At 36.5% G+C, this 15,829-nt stretch overlaps 1 protein-coding gene across 6 annotated transcripts in view; it reads right to left on the bottom strand.

The window, feature by feature from the left end:
* EVI5 (ecotropic viral integration site 5) overlaps positions 1 to 15,829 on the bottom strand; it is a 65,529-nt gene that overhangs the window by 14,670 nt on the left and 35,030 nt on the right. For all 6 annotated transcript variants that reach the window (XM_042873374.1, XM_042873375.1, XM_042873370.1 and 3 more), the window contains 2 exons: positions 13,221 to 13,316; positions 2,859 to 2,954 (listed from right to left, as the gene is read on the bottom strand). In XM_042873374.1, coding sequence (XP_042729308.1) covers positions 2,859 to 2,954; positions 13,221 to 13,316 — 192 coding nt within the window. The remainder of the gene's footprint in view (positions 1 to 2,858; positions 2,955 to 13,220; positions 13,317 to 15,829) is intronic.

The following is a 15,829-nucleotide window of genomic DNA, read 5'->3' as shown; positions in this document are numbered from 1 at the left end:
TCCACAACCATCTACAGTGCGTTGAAACTGCATTAAAATGATAGGAAACGAGCAAAATCAGCACCTTAACATTTAGATTTTAGATACATCATAGTATCTCACACCAAATGCTAGTTGTTTGAAAACGGGAACTTGATCCCATGTGGACAATATAATTTCCACTTGCACCTAAAAAAATGTAATGACTTCTTCAGTTAGACAAACAGTGCCATTCTCTTGTATACTTTGAATTTTATACTCTTGTCAGTGATTATCAAATATAAAGTGAAAACCTCACATTCAGGGAAGGAAGCACCAAGTTCCTGCATGTTGCTGCTTCTGCTTCATGAAACTTCCTAGTTTCCTAATGCAGCTGTGAAAGCACCGTTCTGCGGCACGTTGCAGAGAACACTCTACAATTTGTCACTGTAGAGACTGCTTGCTTTAGGGTACTTCAACACATACTGAGCCTTTAGCTTATTATGACAATTGTGCTGACTTTAAAACTGAAGACTACATTGAAATAAATCAGTAATAAATAAAAAACTGAAATCTAGCAGGAAATCAAACTCTCCAGAATTCAAGAGACAAAGTCTATCCAGTAATATGACAAGGACAAATTTTACAAAGATTTGCTTCAAATACCAACCTAACATTCAGCATTTCAGTCCTAAATCACAAAGTCTTACAGACAGGAAACCACTTGCTTCTGTCTCCAAAGGTGTCTTGTGGTCTGCCAGTGTAGTTTGTGGGTACACAAGTTAATTCTAATCTTTCATACCACTCCTGTAATCTAGGTAATACATACGAGCCTTGCAACATCCAACAGGAAGTAGAGACAGCTGCTGTGTAATATATATACAGTGACTGTATGCACAAAGGGGGAGTGTATGAAACGAAGAACTTAAGCAGTTTGTAAATCATTTAATTTCATTCAGTTTGAATTAAAAGAAAAAAAAGTGGCAACTACAAAGTACTTCTTCCCCTTTCCTCCCTCCAGTAGTTCATTCCAACATAAGTGACAAACTAGTTTATGACCTCTTTTCCTTAAGTCCTCAAACTTTACTTAATGCAAAATGAGAGCAGCCCAACTTTCCACGGCTTTTACCCCTCCCTCCAAGTTAGCTGCTTACTTCAGTACTACTTACTGAAACAAGATGTTTTTTCCATAGAAGTTGCTTCCACCTAACAGTTTACTGTCTAATCAATGGGAACTTCTCTGAACTCCTAGCACCCAGTGTACAACCAGTATGCAAACCTGGTTAGAAAGTTTGCAATGCCTACATACTCGTGCCATTTACATCATATCAGAGCAGGTTAAACTGTGAGGTTAAGGGACAGAGTATAAATAGCATCATCAGATCTTACTTCTGTACCAAAGGCAGACGAGACAAGCTTACAGAATTTACTGACAAGTAACAAAGCTGCTTGACAGCAATTGCAGCCTGTCAGAGCTGTGCAGTATGCAACAGCATTTAAAAATCCTGGTACATTACAGGTCAGGAACATTTAGATATAGATGTCACAGTTAAAAACACATACATACATACACACACACATATCAATAAAGCAAACAAAATTAATTACTTGTATTTATCTATTTAATACACAGTCTGCTCCAGAAGTAATGCCTCCCATTTTGTTATGTTGGGCAACGTCACAGGCACATGTTGGAGATAGGGCAGTAGAGGTTGAACCTCCACTCCAACATTCCACTACATTCTGTTGTGCAACAGATGGCAGCAGGAGGGCACTCTGACAATAGTGTCTGCACGTGAAACAAAGGTGAGTCACTCAATTCCTCCATGTGGGAAAAAAACAGCACCCAGTGAAATTCACCAATGCTTGCTGAACATTTACAGACACTAAACAGTGGATGTGGTGTTTCAGCAGTGGTGATGACATGGAAGACAAGCCATGTTCCAGATGATCATACACATTTCTAGAAGCATGGCATGCAAGCTCTTGTTCATCACTGGTGAAAATGCCTGGCTATTGGCAGTACGTATGGTAAACAGTTGTGTTTTGTAGCTGAGAACTCACTCTAACAGCATTTTCTGTATCTCCATGGAAATAAATAGGAGGCATTACTTTCAGAGTGACTTACATACTACAGTTTTTAACTACTACCAGAGCTGAGTATTACAAGACACGTGGAAGCAGACTATAATGCAAAGGTGACCAGGCATTTTGCACATAGTGCAGTGATAAGACATTTCTTCATAGCACCGAATGAACTGAAATAAGCCAGTGAGCACAGAGGTTACATAAGCCATCTCAGTTTCAGGACCCTCTGATCTTTTTTACTAATAGTTACTACAACTATTAAAGCAAGGAAGTTTGAAGATAGAAATTTCATAGGTCAAAGGTTTTGGTAGTTAAAAACTGTATCTGTTAAACAGTATAAAGCAAGCGTCCTTTTTCTTTTTAAGCAATCCCAGAACACTACCAAAAAATTAGTCCTTATAATAGCAAACACCAAAAGAGATCTCTACAGACTCTTCTGCATATGCAAACAGTTTATTTTCTAATTGAATTAACCTTAAGACCTGTACCAAGTGAAAGCAAAGCAGCTTGTTTTCATGCTTCCATCTCTGAACACAGCAATGTATGATCAACTCATGAAATTAACAAGATGGAAGAAATACCATCCTCAGTAATATCAAATCATGTAACTAAGCAAATTTTAGTTTTCTTACTCATGAGGTTACAAGTACAATATGCATATACAAGTATTCGTTTTATTGCATTTATTTCAAATAACTTAAATTGGCAAAATCAGGTAATGAAGCTCTAACAGCTACTAGAAAAGAAAAGCCTGCTACACTTAAGAGATATGACAACAGGTACAAGATACCAGGCAGTATTTTACCACTTACCTCATGATGCAGCTCAGCTATCTGATCTTTCAGTTCTCTGATATACTGGTTAGAATCAGATTTATTAAGCTGCCCTTGAATCTTTCCTTCTTCTTTCTGTTTTGGTTAAAAAAAGAATCTTATTCAAATTGTTCACAAATATACAATCTTAAAATGCTATTTTAGTTGTCTGCTTTTTTTTTTTTTTTGAATCATGCACAGATATTCACACACACTTCTCAGCATTTTTCACTTAGATGAAGTTTTCTGCAGGTATCCAGAGGCATTAGCAGCTCAGAACAAGTTGATCCACTAGGGAACACTACGTATGACAATTCTAGTTTTCTCTTCAGGAGTTTTAAAATATAGTGATATTTATTGTGCAGAAATACTACAGAGCAGAAGCGAAGAGAAGAATGTTCCCTAATGTCACTGCTCTAAGAGGTACAACAATAAATTGTACAATGATAAACAGATGAAGAGGATGTTTATTTGTCAAGTAAAAGCAGTTATTAACTGCAGGTGACTTTATCTTGAAACATTAAGCCTCCAACGCTAACTTTCAGCTTATCTCTAATATGACCAAACCAAATCCTTGGTAGATCTCAAAAAAAAAAAAAAAAAAAAAAAAAAAAACTTGTTTTTTCCCCCCAGATAAATAATTTCTGAAGCAGGCACCAACTTTGGCTGAAATGCTATAAGTTTTTGCACCAATTGCAAATCACACACAGCCAATACAATACAGAAACCCAACTGTACGTGGAACAGGTGGCTTTCTAACAGTAGCTGAATTCCTACTTACACTTGAAGAAAGTAAACAATGCATTTCAACAAGCAAGCTGAAAGTAATTTGCAAACAGAATTTCAGAGAATGAGAAATGTCAACTACTCTTCAAAAGACAAAAAGCTTTAACCGAGAGCTTTCCCTGAAACGCCACCAGGACACAACATGTGCCAGGAACTTAGTAGCAGTGCACTGCCTTCCAAACCATTTGACTACATAACGAGAAGAGCCCTGAGTAGTGTCAACTATTTCAAAGATATTTCTCTTTTAAAGCTGTTTTTTTATTGCATCAGAGTACACAGCACAAACTTACTTTGTGATATTTACTATTAACTCACATAAATTACAATGGAATAGTAGTGCATTACACCACATTGAATTCAGTTCCAAGCCAATCTACGGCTCAAATTCACACACACCAAGTGAGAAACATCATTATTTTTCTTGTACTAAAGAGATTGAAAAAATGATATATATAAAACTCATCTCCTTTTACAAGGATGACTATTAGTTAGTATTCAAAGTTACAAACAGAAGGAACATAACTTACAGAGCAAAAGTAATACAGTTTACATTCATCTGAAGAAAAAGCTTCACCGATGCTAAGAATTTAGACAAGGATGATTTCATCTCTTGTCACAGCAGGAGCACTTGGAAGAAACGTTCATGTAAGTCCTTCACTTGAAACAGAATTTTCCATTTTAGCATGTTGTTCCTTTGATTCCAAATTACTACGTAACCACAAAACAAGGTGTCAGAAAGAAATGGAAAGCCAGCTTCTTACACCAAATATAAGACAGGTGCCACAGCTGTTTTAGAGGAAACATCTGAGTTTATATTAGAATTGTGTGCATAAGAGGACATGATGCAGGCTTTTCCAAGTTGTTATGATATGCTAACAATAAAGTCAATAAGATTTACTCACTTAAATTCAGCACTGCACAAATAGCTGAAAGCTGCTACTACATACCACATACAGTATACATTACTGGGAATAATATATCATTAAACTTAAATGTTTTTTATTCTAAATAACACCGTAAAGTTAACATGTATCACAGAACAATTTAACATTAAGTTTGCTCATGGAAGAACAGTCTACCTCCAGTCAGCTTAAACTGAATGTCAGTACGAGCCTGGCTTGCAAGGTCCTCGTCACTAACAGAGGTCAGAGACAGTTTCAGTTTTCCTTTCAGAACTTACAGATTTTGTAGAGGTGACAGTTCATCAAAATGTGTTTAGCACAGGAACCTTGCAACGTGATTTTCTACAGCACATTTTTAAAAGAAAACTTCTGCTGCAACCTCCTCTTGCAACATTGAAAACACTAGAGGTCAGAAGACGATCCTTTTATCTAGCTGCAAAAAATTTACAAAACCACAAGTATTTCTAACAAACTGTTTGCGTCCATGTTCTGTAAGACACAGAGCCTATTTTCAGTGGGGAAATTGGAAGGGTGCCACACAAATTTTAGGCAACGTATCAGAATCTTCTTCATAGCTGCTATTCATTTCTCAGAGCAGCAAGGATGTATTTTTTTACCTATGTTATTTTTCCTTCCAAGTTGTTTATGTCATTTCTTTTTTAAAAGGTACTCATGCAGGTGCACAAGCAAACCACTGGAAAACATGCAGTTATCACATGTTCTAGAATTAAAATATTTTTCAGTTTTTACAACAATATCATTTGTTCTATAAATCAGATAAGCAGACAGCTGAAATCCTACACCTGTCAGATAAAAGCAATTAAAAATATTTGTGAATATTTCTGTTCATCTGACAGTGTACAAGCCTTGTTACCCTTCATTATTTAGAACTCTAAGAGACTGATGTTTCTCCTCAATACAAAACTGTTTCTCTTTCCAGACATTTTATATTTATATTGAGTTCTTATTACTTGCTAGCAATTTTCAGCTTCTAATAAGTATTTGTTAATCAAAGGCAAATTTCAATTTTCATTGTAACATCCTTAACACTAGTTTTTCATTGTGACAGTTGACAAGAGATCAAAATCTGATGACAGGGAGCTTTCAGTATGTGCAGTCCCTTTTAATATTCCAGAAAGCAATAGGAATGTCTTTCCTTACTATTATTTTTCTGATATGTCACAAACACAGAATACTTTCTCCTAAGAATTCTGTAGTTCTAGATCTCATTCTCATCCTACACCAGGTAATACATACAACAGTATCTTGTACTTCCTAACTACCATTAAAATAAAAATAAAAAAAAGAACAACGAAGTTTTACTAATCAAGGGATCTTGGTAATGACCTGACAGTCTCTTTTCAATGACCACTGTCATTGTGCACATATCTTTAAATAGCAAAAATCTCCACTACAGTAGTATGAACCCCAAATTCTGTCCTCCTGCAGGTTAGATTCCCTCCTGTGCATTATAATTCCAGATTACATTAGATACACTTGGGCACTAATTTTTATGCCACCGTGACTACTTAAAAGTGCATACAATAAACATACTGATGCTTGACACGTTTCTCTCACACAAGAAAACCACACATGGGATTTTAAGTTCATGCTTAACTTAGTGGCTTATTAAGAAAGGTTTAGCAACTTCAGCTTGGCTTTTTCAGTCTCAAATATGACACTATATTACATAGATAAAATTTTAACTCTTCAAACTGATCTAGCCATGTGGCAATTGTATGCATGTGGCCATTGCATAGGGCAATCTGATAGAGCTCCTTGTTCTCAGTTCTACATGTGAATTAAATTTGCCTTGAAAAGAGGGACAGGGAATTAGTTAGGCTGCAAGTGACATGGAAGTGGGAAAGAAAGTGAGAAGTGAAAACAATAACAAGCACTGAAGAGAATTTGAAACAATTCAATACTTCAGGCAGCAATACTGGTGCACTCTTAATGATTACATCCTCATCATATTATCTGCCAGGATATGGCTGTTGCAATTAGTTCACTAGAAAGCAGCTATTTTAAGAATAACTTGAGATGGGGAACAGAGGATCACCTGCCCAAAAGACTGCGGCCCAAGCGCAGAAGATCTGAGCCTACAATCAGAACAGTCTTGATGCATTTCTTCTTAATCAATCCTATTACCATTGCTAGTTTCACGTTTCAAGTGTTGAGCCATGCAGATGTGCTGGAAGATGTGTGTTTTTAGTATGGATTGATCTGGCAAGTCTTCCACAGAAAAAAGATGAAGAAAATCCTAATCTCATCAATCTTAAATAGTAAGAGTGCTCAAGCACAAAGGAAATAAAATTTATCTTGTGTAAAACCTCCTAGAAAAAAAAAAAAAGGGGAGCTAACTGCTCTACTCATGGTGTTCCTTTATTCTAAATCTGGTTTTGACTTTTTTTAGTTAAGAAAAGGTGTACCAACAACAAAGTTATTGAATGCTTCCTGTTGTACCATTTAGCTCAGTAGTAACCAAGCGTTTAACTCAGCTGGTTTTATGTTGTGCTTCAGCAGTTTCGTATTTCTGAATAAAACTATCAGAAAACTGGACTGGTTCAAAAATGAATGTTAAATTTTAAGTGGTATCTTAACGTGTGCTTAAGGTATGCATATCACACCTTTTAAAGTGTTAAAGGAGTTTAAAGATCTAATATTGTATGCATAGGATGTGGTTAATGTTCCTTTGTTGTCTTTTTTTTTTTTTTAATAGAGCTAGAACAATTGCAGAAAATCTGTGGTATTTGGAGAGGTCACAATACAAAGATGCCTGGCCTCCTGACAACTAATAGACATTTTAAGTTCGAAATAATGTACTTAAAGAAACTAGATAACATCAATAAGCAAAAAGGGTTAAGAAATTGAAATAGCGCAGGAATTAAAGTTGGGCAAATGTAGAATCAAGGACTTTTTGTTTAAAAACCCCCATCACAAGTAAATCAATCTCTACATGGATTTCTACAGTATACTGCTTCTTCATATTGGCAACACTGCAGTGCCCATCTCCCCTTCTCAGGAAGGATTTTAGAAATGTAATACTAGTTGGTGCTGTGTCATTCAAAAGCCATTATTTCAATTTTGGCCTCTCCTCGTCTTACTGTATCTTCAAATGGACCAGCTCCCCCAGCACTGGCGCAGTCACAGGTCTCTGTACCAGGGGGAAAAAAACCCAAAACCTAGTGGGCAGCTATCAGCTCTGCTAAAAAAAAAAAAAAAAGTAGCTGTAACAGATGAAGCAGCCACATGCAGTCCAAACTGACTGAGAGGCTACGTAAGGAGGGAGTAGCACAGGCAGTGGAAGGGCAGGAAATGAGCCCTGAAGACTAAAAAAGTAACTGCTAAAATATTTAAGCACCTTCAGTTGTGGGAGTTCTCACCTCCCTCACTCACCCTGCTTTGAAGTACTAGAGTTACTGCACTTGTCTGCACACCAAGATCTACTTACTACAAGAGCACCTGAGAACGTATCTTTTCCTCAAAGTTTGGCTTCTTAGACTGAGTAAGAATTCTGCCCACAGACAAGCATAAATTGAGATACATGGCTGTAGTATCAGACTGAAGTCCTCCTTCGGCTGACTTTTTAAGAGAAAACCATTTCTGTATCTTCCCAAGAAACAGCAGTTAGTCTTTAGCAGCACGTTTACCTGATGTATATAAGAACTATTGAGTATATGGAATCCAACCACTGGACCAAGATACACAGCTGGCAAGTCAATAGCATAGAGACAAACTGCTTCAGAGAATGCTTATCTTAAATACCTGAAGCTGTTACTGTACAGTAACCCCACATAAAAATTAAGTATAGTTAGTAGTTATGATAAAATGGAGTTCAAACCAGAAATTCACCAAAAACATCTGAAACACCCTGGAGACCTTATGCCTGCTTTTGCTCTTTAAACTAAGGAATGTTTAAGATTAAGAAGGTCAAAATAATAGAATTCCAGTTGCATTCCAACAGTAGCTGTTTTCCAGTATACTCTTGATGATTACAGTATGAAAATAAATGTCAGAAATTACATCATTTAAGAGAATATGTAGGGATCTTTTTTACTTTAATAAATAACTATGAAAAACACAAAAACCAAATCAATAGTTTTACTGGTAGTCAAAAATGAAGAGACACGAGACAGTTGTTCCTCAGATAATAATCTATCAGCTTTACTAAAAATATCTAAGGAGTATTTCCTCAATACCCTTGATTTTTTTCCCCTGCCCTGACTTTAAAATATTTACTTATTACCAATCTACCTCAGACTCTTTTCAGGGTAGGCTTTTAAACTCTTACCTCTGTGGCAAGATAGAGCACTAAGATGTAAATGAAGTTTATTCAGAAGGGTAAATGTGGTAACTAGTGTCCTTTCAGTGACTTTACAGTGACTCATTCTAGACTTTCAAAAAACACATCACTAACATCACATACCACTACTGATAAGAGAAAAAACATTTCCTGTAATTTGAAAAGATGGAAACAATTTCTTTACTCAACAGTCAGTACTTGGAAAACTTATTAAACAGAGGCCATAGAAAGGCTTCATTCTAGTGAAATAGTGCTAAAAGTTTTAACTGTGGGAGAGAGAACTAGCACAATCATGGACTTCCTTTACAGTTGTTCTCAAAGCAGCTCTGACACGGTTAAGTATGGGTAAATGTGACAATTCTCCGAATCTGCCAGGAAACACACCAAGAAGGAAGTGATGTTACCCCCCTGACCAGATCAACCTAACCAACAGACGAGTTTTCCTACTGAGATTACTCACATGTAAAACTAATTTTCTATAACAGAAATGTGCTCTGTATCTCCATATACCAAACTAGCCATGGACTATTTTAGGAGGGTAGCAACAAGTCAGTAATTTGAATGGAAATGGAGAGAAACAGATTAAAATGCAGAAGAGAGTTCCACAGTTTTCCCAGCTCTGCTTCCCCAGTGTCCATGCTTCATGGGCACCATGCTTATCTTGGCCAGCTGACTGACATTAACTGATAACTGCAGCTTAATTTAACCTTGCCTGAATTTTTCCAAAAAAAATTTTTTTCCCTCCCCCTCTCACTTTTAGCCTGTTCTGCCTTCAACTGTTTTAAGGAAAGCCTAAAAAAAACTAACAGCAACAAAAACTCTACCAGTGTTGAATAACCAACAGGACCAACTATACATGACCAGAAGGAACACCTGCTCTTACAGACCAGAAAGTGGGGCTTGGTAGAGATTTAGTGAGGCTTGGTAGAGATTTTCCCGAGAGCTGTAAGGGAGCGTAGAGACAAACCACAAGTAATAGTATTTGAAAGGCTGATATTAAGGAGTTAGAACATTTGCTTGTTGCAGTTTGTAGCTATTACATCAGGTCAAGTAATAACAAGAAAGATTTATTCTTTGAGGAAGCAAACCCAGGAATTTACTGATGGACTACAGGCATAAAGAGCAAATATCCATTCCTTGGTCTTGGAGGAAAAAATGGAGGAAAAAATGGCTGACAAAGGACAGCTTTGCTTATACACAGCTTCAAGGTTTTTCTCCGTCACTTCTGTGAATTAGGCATTCCAATTACGTTATCGTTAAGGAATGTCTCAGACTTTTAAGTAAGAATGCCCATGGATTATTTTTGCATTTCAACACATTTACACAGAAGTCTAACAGATCAGCATCAAGAACTCAATGCCTAAGATAAAATGACATTCAAAATACATAAATAACTAAATATTTATAACTGAATCGCAGCAAACTTGCTACAAAGTTACATCTACTATTAAACGATAAAACTACCTCTTTCTCCTTGTCATTATTACTAACCAAAACTAAGAGTGACCTCAAACTGTGATTTAAATCTAGCATTTGTGCATGTCAGAACAGTTTATATGTGGGAGTAGTGATACTCTGCCAAAGTTAATGCCAATGTCTCACACCTACACCTACACAAACATTTAAAAAGAAAAATCCGATTTAAGTCAGGCATTGCTATGGACCATGTGGACCTTGCACTGAATCCCTACATTTTCCCCTGCTTCCTACAGAATCACCATTTTCCACACACACATATACAAAAGATGAAGGTTGTGTGGTAAGTTTCATCAGCTTCGGAATAATCACAAGCAGACTTATTTATGATTCCTCTTACTCAGCATAATCACTTTGAGACATCCACACTCCAAGATTAGTTACATGCACTTTATATTAAATGTTGTGTTTCAAGTCATTAAGGCAAGCCTCAATTAAAAGGCCCTCCACCACTGACATCGGGTCACAGCATTCCAGCAGCAAGCTGAATGGAAAAAAATGAGGCAGCTCTTTCTCCAATGAGAAAAAAGTTATTTAGAACCTCATCCCCATATTGAGACTTGATGTTTCCTTAAAAAACAGGTTTTGTTGAAGCAATAGGATCAATAGTTTGTTTTAGCTTGCTGGCTTTGGAAGTAAATACTTCACAACTCCATTAGTACTTTTGTTGTTGTTGCAGATGCTTCAGACATCTTTGAGCCTGAGCACCTGAAAGGATCTTTTGATCTTAAGTTTCATATTTGCTGTCAAAACACCAGTCAAATATCTGTGCAAGGTTCTATAAGCAGAGAGAATCTTCCACAGCACAATAGAAAATTTTCAAGACAAGTCTGCAGTGTGAAAGAAGACATAAAAGGAATTTATTTCTATTAAACCACTGCTGTTTTAAATGTATGTATGAAGTTAACACTCAAAACATGCATTGCACAATTACACAAGCTATATTTCAGAACTACTACAAGCTTGAGATCAGTAGTTCATCAAACTCTGACATGGAAACTCCTAGGTACATACTGCAGCCACAGAATGACTTCATGCTCTGACTATACACAAAGTACAGTCATTCTCATTTGTACAGAAAACAAGGGATCTTGAGGCTACAGATGAAAAAATCACTAACATGTGGTCATCTAAGGTGACAAAAAAAGACTGGAACATGAAATGCACTTCAGTAGGAGACAAAAGAAAGCAACCTAATTGTGAAAAGTAGAAAAAACTAAAGATGGCATCATGCAAAGAAGTGACTGTGAAAAGGAAGGAGAGAGAAACAAGTGAATGAGACAGTGAAATATCATGACAAAACAGGGGCAGTGAAGTCCCTGCATGTATAAAGCAGACTTACAAAAGAGTTTACCCTTCTGGCACCTACATTCTTTAAATGCCCATGATATGATAAAAACTGTATAATTTGACACTCACAGCTTAGGCAGAAGTATGGAAAAGGAATAGGAGAGAGCTACAAGAGACTTGTTTACATAAAAAATTCTAATTCAGTGAAAGAAAAAAACACAACAGATTGTTGTATTCTCTATTTCATAACACCAGATCTACTGTGCTTTATGGAAGATCCATTTTAGCCAAAGTTATCAGGATGGCATTTAAAGCCAGTGTTACAGTAGATAAAAGCAAAAAAGTGCAGGTGGTTCCTCACCTGCAAAACCAGATAGTTTGGAATGAATAAAACAATTATTTTACAGACAGATTGCTAACATAGAAGACAAAGCCTGACCTGAATTCAGCTATTCTCTTACTATCTTTCTAGTAGATAACTGAGTCATATGCAATCCTAACTTATCTAAGTAGTTCTAATGTACTCATCACCGCATTATCTAAGCATTATGTGATCAACTGATTGCTTTATCTTTTAATAGATTTAGTGCCTGCTTCACTACAGGAAAAAGTATTCAAACTGAAATTCTTTATGGAAACTCCATCAAATTTATTTGTACAGTCATCTACATAAACAAGTTGATCTTATAGAAACAATATGCACGTTACTTGACATGTTCCTCATGCTGTTAGCAAAATGGTAACCAAGAGTTAAGAAACAAAAAACTGTTTTATGAAGCAAGTTCATACCATACATGAAGATTTTGAAAAAATGCAAGTAGTTGAACTTTCACACCATAAAATAAAATCATCTTGAAGGAGAAATTTCAGAGGGAAATCAGACACTAGCACTGCCAGTTTAAGAGAAAAAGAAAGGAAACTAGGTAACAAGCAGCTTTGAATCCAGGATTAATAACCAAGAAAACCTTCACGGACAGACAACAAAATTCAGGTAGGGAAACAGCATGCAAGTACATGAATGACAGTCTGCAGTAACCCATCAAGATTTCTCCTAGCCAAAAAAATAGAAATCATTTATGATTCTCTCATTATGGGAGCAGTGGGCTCAAGAGAAAAAAAAAATGGAACAGTACAAGGAACAGCACAAGGGCTACAGAATGCATCTTCAAATCCTACAGTGATACGCAGCATTAAATAGAAGTATTGGTTTAAATAAATAACGGAGGTACATTTTAGAACGAATCTAACTCTGATCATAGCAGAAAATTACATGCAGACAGGAATGTCTGCCAAAATCAAAATGTGGGTTTTTTTAATGGTATGCTTCCAACCTGATATAGCATTGAAAATTACTCATTACAAGTAACAACAAAGAAGTCACATGGTGCTTGTACAGAAACAATTATTAAAAGCTCACCAGTACACACAGAAGGTAAATGTAAGGCCTTTGCTTATAAAGGAGGCACACTATACAAAGACAGCATTATCCCACTTTGCCAAGTAGTGTCTTGCTCACAACAGGTTAAAAAAAGAAAGTGAAGGACAGGAAAAAAGGTACAAGAAGGAGGAGTACGAAGCCGCACGTTTCATACGAGCATGTGTTACCTGGATTTCTAATTCAGCAATGTGCTGCTGGAGTTCAGCCACAGCTGCTATGCGGTCTGCCTCACGGAGCCGCACTGCCATCACTTCTTCTTTACTCTGGAAGAATAAATTAACGACAACCCATAATACCAGTTTCAATCGATAACTGTGCATTTTTTACTCAGAACTACATAAAGAGAACTTACGCTGCTGAAGAGTACCATGCCTACTGATAAAGTATATTCTAAAGACCCCCTCCCCCTTTTTTTTTTTTTTTTTTTAAAGTTCTGTAGTCCATAGAATTCTGTAAACATCTACTACTAATTCCAAACTACAACCACCTAATACCTGTGAAAAATATTGTCCACAAAGGTCCAGGTCCAAGAAACAGATACACTTTGTTCTAGAAACACTATAATGTAAATTAAGAAAGAGGTATGGACAATTCTTCAGAGGACCACATTCTTCAGCTTCTCGTTTGTGAACAGACAGCAAAGATACACTGAAGTTACTTATTTCACCTTTCTCTAAAAACAAATAAGAAGAGATATACTCAACCTCATTTATGTTCAGCTGTCTTAGTGACAGTATACAACAAAGACCACGTAGGATGAAACTAATGCCTGCAACTAATGAACAGATTCCTGCTGTAAGTTTAACAGTGATTTGCCATTTGAGTTTTGATAAGAGAAGGAAGTTTCTCTACTTTCTGTTTTATTGAGGTAAGCCCTGAAGACTTGAGAACACAAATCTACCAGTGTTGTATTGTCACCAGCTTGGTACAACCACAGGGAAAAAAGGGATACATAATGAGTCAATAATACTTCCAGGTAGAGTGCAACATCTGGAAAAGACAGGTGAGTCGCAGGTATAGCATCCATGGCAGAATGGTGGAACTCCACAAACTATAGTTAGTGTAGGTTAGTTCAAGTATCACAGTTATTTTAATGTGTACTTCATTTAATGTGTGCTTCTAATTCACAATACTTGCTACTCTTACTTTTTTAGACAATTTGATTGAAACTGAATTTAACTGCCAAAACTTGTGCACAGTAGCTACATGAAAAGATGCTGTATGTTTTAAAAAGAGCCCTGTAATTAAATCACACTTTCTGCAGTACCTAATTAGCAGAATTTGTAGTCACCTAATTCCATTTTAGAGGAACCCAAAGTCAAAGCTCAGCCATTATTGCTAAATTCTACTGTGTGACTGCCTGCATGAAGCCAAGTCCACAAGCCTACAGGATCATATGTAGTCAACTGCAAGCTGACTCTCTTTGGCTTGATTTGACTTAAATATCTGAGATGAGTCAATAGTGTTGCTCTAGATGGCACTGACATTTTATCACTGAAACAAGGCATATGCTCAGTTAGTACCACAGGATTTGATAGGAAAGACAACTGGGGTGAGGACATAGTTCTTTTGTTGTAGGTCCTTTAACACAGCTGATTAGAGAGATTATTGCTGTGTTTCAAATAAACTGTTTGCGATGAAGTCCTTGCTGTAGAGGTAGCAAACATAAAAAGCCATGAAGTACACACCAGCGACAGAAAACTGCACAGGTATGAGATACAGCTTGCTACACAAGTTTCAATTTCTACTTAAGTATAAGATACTGTTTCAAGAGAGACAAGCTGCAGAATATACTACTTGGGTTTTTTTGTTTGTTTTACACAAGAGAACTGGGGAGTTGAAGGTGCGTTAGAAAGACTCACTTGGATTTTTAAGTACGAATATTGTTACATGGCAAAACCTCAGTGACAAACAACACTAGAGCAAAGCTTGAGATATCTTGAAATGACAAAGAAAAAAAATACTCAAACATCAGTTTCCAGGGGAATCGGGACAAAAGAACTTCGCAAATGCAAAGTGGAAATACAAGTGTAGCTTAAAATACTTAGTGCTACATAACCTTAACATCTGTATTGCTCCATTATATTATATGAAAGACCACTGAGACTGCAGTTTTGATTATGAAGTTGTTGCATCAGCAACATCTTATTTTGACTATTTTAAGTATTTACAGAGCAAAATTATTTTTTCAATTCAACCTACTCTATATTCTCTATATTTCAAGCCAAAGTCAGTAGCAACACTACTTAGCACAGTGCCACTGAAACTACTTTTGGTACCTATAGGTAGGACAAGTGCTGCTACTGCTGTAGCTTCATTTTCCTTATGGAAAGAACTAAGGGAAACCAGCAAAAAGTTGCCAATTACAAATTACACAATACGGCTTTGATTAGCAAAGACAAGATGAAATTTTACTACACAACTGAATTGATTACATTGATGCACTACCTTGAAGAAAAAGGATTACAAGAAGAAATTAAGTCTGTAAAAACAATATATTATAGGAAAATTATGCATAGAGTGCCAATTCATCTTCAGACTTAGCAGCTTTGTGACAAGCCACTCACTACACTCTTGACACTCTTATTTACGTTATCAGTAGAATCTTCCGAGGAGAATTCAGCCAGTCCTCAAGTTATATATTGTTAAAACAAAACACATGTACATTGGAAAAAACGTGGAATAAACACCCAGCTGGTAACTGTGTTCTATATGAGCAAAAAAGAGAAACAAAATGTCTGGATACACCATGGACATAACTAAGATATGACCAACT

The sequence above is a fragment of the Lagopus leucura genome, unplaced genomic scaffold (genome assembly GCF_019238085.1).
Source record: "Lagopus leucura isolate 7727_CA_CO unplaced genomic scaffold, USGS_WTPT01 Super-Scaffold_100009, whole genome shotgun sequence".
NCBI classification, from domain to species: domain Eukaryota; kingdom Metazoa; phylum Chordata; class Aves; order Galliformes; family Phasianidae; genus Lagopus; species Lagopus leucura.
This window is presented reverse-complemented; position numbering and strand designations above follow the sequence as displayed.